Here is a 3,533-nt window from a genome sequence, read left to right on the forward strand (position 1 = left end):
CAAGCCATAGCCACGTGACTCACTGTCTGTAGGAGTGACCTATTTTCATGAACTGGGGAGTGTACCTAATAAACTGTGCACTGAGTGTATAATGATATATTGTTGATGTTTGTTTGTTTTATGGACCCATTATTCCAAAACCTAGTTATTCAATGTCTGTTTCACAGGGGACTTTCCTAACCGTCGCTCTCTCAGTGGGAGGGACTTATCATCTGGGGAGCTTCAACAACAACATGTTGCTGACGAGGCAGAGAAGAGTGTCTCCCAATCAGAACACCTCAAACACCAGCACAGACGTACAGGGAAGAAATCTCACCACAGCTGCTCTGACTGTGGGAAGAGTTTCACTACACGAAGATCCTTCATAACTCACCTGCGTATTCACACCGGAGAGAAGCCTTATCACTGTTATCAGTGTGGGAAGAGCTTCAATCAGTCAGGCAACCTGACAGCACACCAGGTAACACACACTGGAGAGAAGCCTTACAGCTGTGATCAGTGTGGGAAGAGTTTTGCTGTATCAGGACACCTGAATAGACACCAGCTAACACACACTGGAGAGAAGCCTTATAGCTGTGGTCAGTGTGGAAAGAGCTTCAATCAGTCAGGCAACCTGACAGCACACCAGCTAACACATACTGGAGTGAAGCCTTATAGCTGTGATCAGTGTGGGAAGAGCTTTGCTCGGTCTCGAGAGCTGACAACACACCAGGTAACACACACTGGAGTGAAGCCTTATAGCTGTGATCAGTGTGGGAAGAGCTTTGCTCAAGATTCCAACCTAACTAGACACCAGGTAACGCATACAGGAGAAAAGCCTTACAGCTGTGATCAATGTGGGAAGAGCTTTGCTCAAGCTTCCAACCTGACTACACACCAGCGAACACACACAGGAGAAAAGCCTTATAGCTGCGATCAGTGTGGAAAGAGCTTTGCTACATATAACACCTTCAAATATCATCTGAGAATTTATGAAGGGGAGAAGCCTTACCCCTGCCTTGATTGTGGGAAAAACTTTGCTAGTGCAGGAGCCCTAACCATACACCAGCGTGTACACACAGGAGAGAAGCCTTATAGCTGTGATCAGTGTGGGAAGAGCTTTGCTGTAGCTTCCACCCTGATTATACACCAGCGCATTCACACTGGAGAGAAGCCATATAGCTGTGATCAGTGTGGAAAGAGCTTTGCTGTGGTTTCCACCTTGAATAAACACTATCGCATACACACTGGAGAGAGAACTTATGTCTGTCTATGTGGAAAGAACTTTGCTCGAGCTTCCACCCTGATTATACACCAGCGAACACACACTGGAGAGAAGCCTTATAGTTGTGATCAGTGTGGAAAGAGCTTTGCTGAGTCAGGGACCCTGAATTCACACCAGCGAACACACACTAGAGAGAAACCCTATGTCTGTCTATGTGGAGAGAGCTTTACTCATTTAGGGAATATTAGAAAACACCAGAAAGCAAAAATGTGCCATATTTCAACTCCCTCCTATTTGACACCATTTCCAGATCCCTAAATAAAGGATCAATAGAAAACATCTAGTGAACAGTCATATCCATCTCCCATTCTTAAACAGTTGACTTAGTCTGATCACCATGGTAACCTCTGTGCAGCATAATATGCAGCTCTGATCTAGGATCAGGTCTCCCCTGTGTCTATGTAATATCACACATTGATCTAAATGGATAAATGTTCTCATTGGAAATGTCATAGTGAACCTGTGGGGGGATGTCGATAATTATCTTCTTTCATGTACTCATGATAATACTATTATTATTAAATGTCATTATGTAGAATAATGTTTCAACAATAGGTGTATATTCATGTATTCAATTAATCAATACATTCAATCCAATTATCTTCTAAACCAGAAGTTATCACTTAAATGGTGTATTTTATAAATCTGTATTGATTAAAATGATCCTAAATCTAATCCATGATATATTGGATAATTATTTCCATGAGTTCAAGGCAAGATCTATGTATACTGTGTCTTGTATCAACGGTTAATGTAATAACTTTTAAATTTATAATGTAATAAAACTGGTAAATGTAACATCTTGTTGGTTAATATGATAAAATGTTGTCTAATAACCTTTTCCACTTAATGTAATAAGTTATTGGTATCAGGTTACAACTTTTTAAAATTAATAACGTATTAACTTACTTGTAATAACACCTAAACCAATGTTTAATGTTTACTTCACCAATGTTAATGCACATACCACCCTCCACCAATTTCAAACCCACACACACAAACCTATGCCCTTGTACTCTAACACGAACAAGCACGCAGTTATAGACACATACATTGAAAAAATTAAATAATAATAATAACAATTCATCTGTAGTTCTTATAGTCAATGAGACAGGGGGCTCGGTCGGGCAAGAGAAAGGAGGATTGGGAATCTGCAAATAACAATAAGCTGAACTCCGCCTAGCAGAAACATCTTTGTATTAGCAACTATTAATGATTAGTTTATATTGTGTTAAAGTTAAGGGATGTCACCCTGCGAGGGGTGAACCATAGTAGGGGATATAAAGAGAAAACACCATCTTGAGAACTGAGTGTCTTGTTTGTAAATTGCTGTAAGTGTAAACTCCGGGTTGCAAACTATATTAAACAAACTAACCTCTGATCAAAGAAGTTTCCTGTGGTCACTTGTATGAACATATGCAGAAAGTGTAAGGAATTTCTGCCCTGTTGTTACTATTTCTATTCATTACAGAATTTCTCTAACCAAGATGTTTTTGTTGTTTCTATAAATACCTTAGATTTTGATTTTAGATTTGATTTGCAAATATAACAACAATACAACCACACGTGGACAAAATGCATTTACTATCATTCAGGATGATTCTAAAACAGTGAAACATGTACAGTTTAAATAGATTAATGATATAATACAAAAGTATTTTCTAGCATAATGACTCCCTAAACCGCCTCACCCACTTGAAGAGAGGTGTTGATGACTATGTACAGTTGGTGGTGGCACCTTTTAAACACCACAGAAGAAGCCGGAAAGCATCAACAGGAAGTACTTTGTTACCATCCTCTATCTAGTTTTCAAACCAAACACATTTCCACATCCTTTCCCAGGATGTTTCTAATGTAAGATTAGTCTAAATGAGACGTTTATTTGTCACAACTTCAATGTAGTTTTGATATTTATAAAGTTGTGGTCGAGCTTTTCTTTATCTGAACGCTGTGACTAAGAAAGTAACTGTAGCATACACATTTAGTGTCGTTTTTTCTTATTTTTTAGAAAGAATACAGTAACGTCAGCTTCCACGGTGGATTGTGTAAATTTGGTTGACTTTTATTAATAGTATCCCTATTGTGGTGTTTTAAATGTCTAGGTCCAGTTTTCACGTGTGATCTTCCACATCCATGAGTTCGATTTGAACAGCAGGAGAAAAGAAACCATGGTGGTAATTTCAGCCAAGTAGCCTACTAGCTCATCGCACACAGATGGATGATACAAGTCAATGCTCAACCGGCAGGTCAAGTCAGAACCAGGGAGAAA

The 3,533-nt window shown here is 39.2% G+C and overlaps 1 protein-coding gene across 1 annotated transcript; it reads left to right on the top strand.

The window, feature by feature from the left end:
* Nucleotides 1-167: 167 nt before the first annotated feature.
* LOC139400854 (zinc finger protein 135-like) lies at nucleotides 168-2,647 on the top strand (the record flags this gene model as incomplete). The annotated part of the gene is made up of 1 exon (XM_071145446.1): nucleotides 168-2,647. A coding segment is annotated over one exon (1,355 nt), but the record flags the coding sequence as incomplete, so codon positions are not given.
* Nucleotides 2,648-3,533: the final 886 nt, after the last annotated feature.

The sequence above is a fragment of the Oncorhynchus clarkii genome, unplaced genomic scaffold (assembly GCF_045791955.1).
Source record: "Oncorhynchus clarkii lewisi isolate Uvic-CL-2024 unplaced genomic scaffold, UVic_Ocla_1.0 unplaced_contig_1458_pilon_pilon, whole genome shotgun sequence".
Lineage (NCBI taxonomy): Eukaryota > Metazoa > Chordata > Actinopteri > Salmoniformes > Salmonidae > Oncorhynchus > Oncorhynchus clarkii.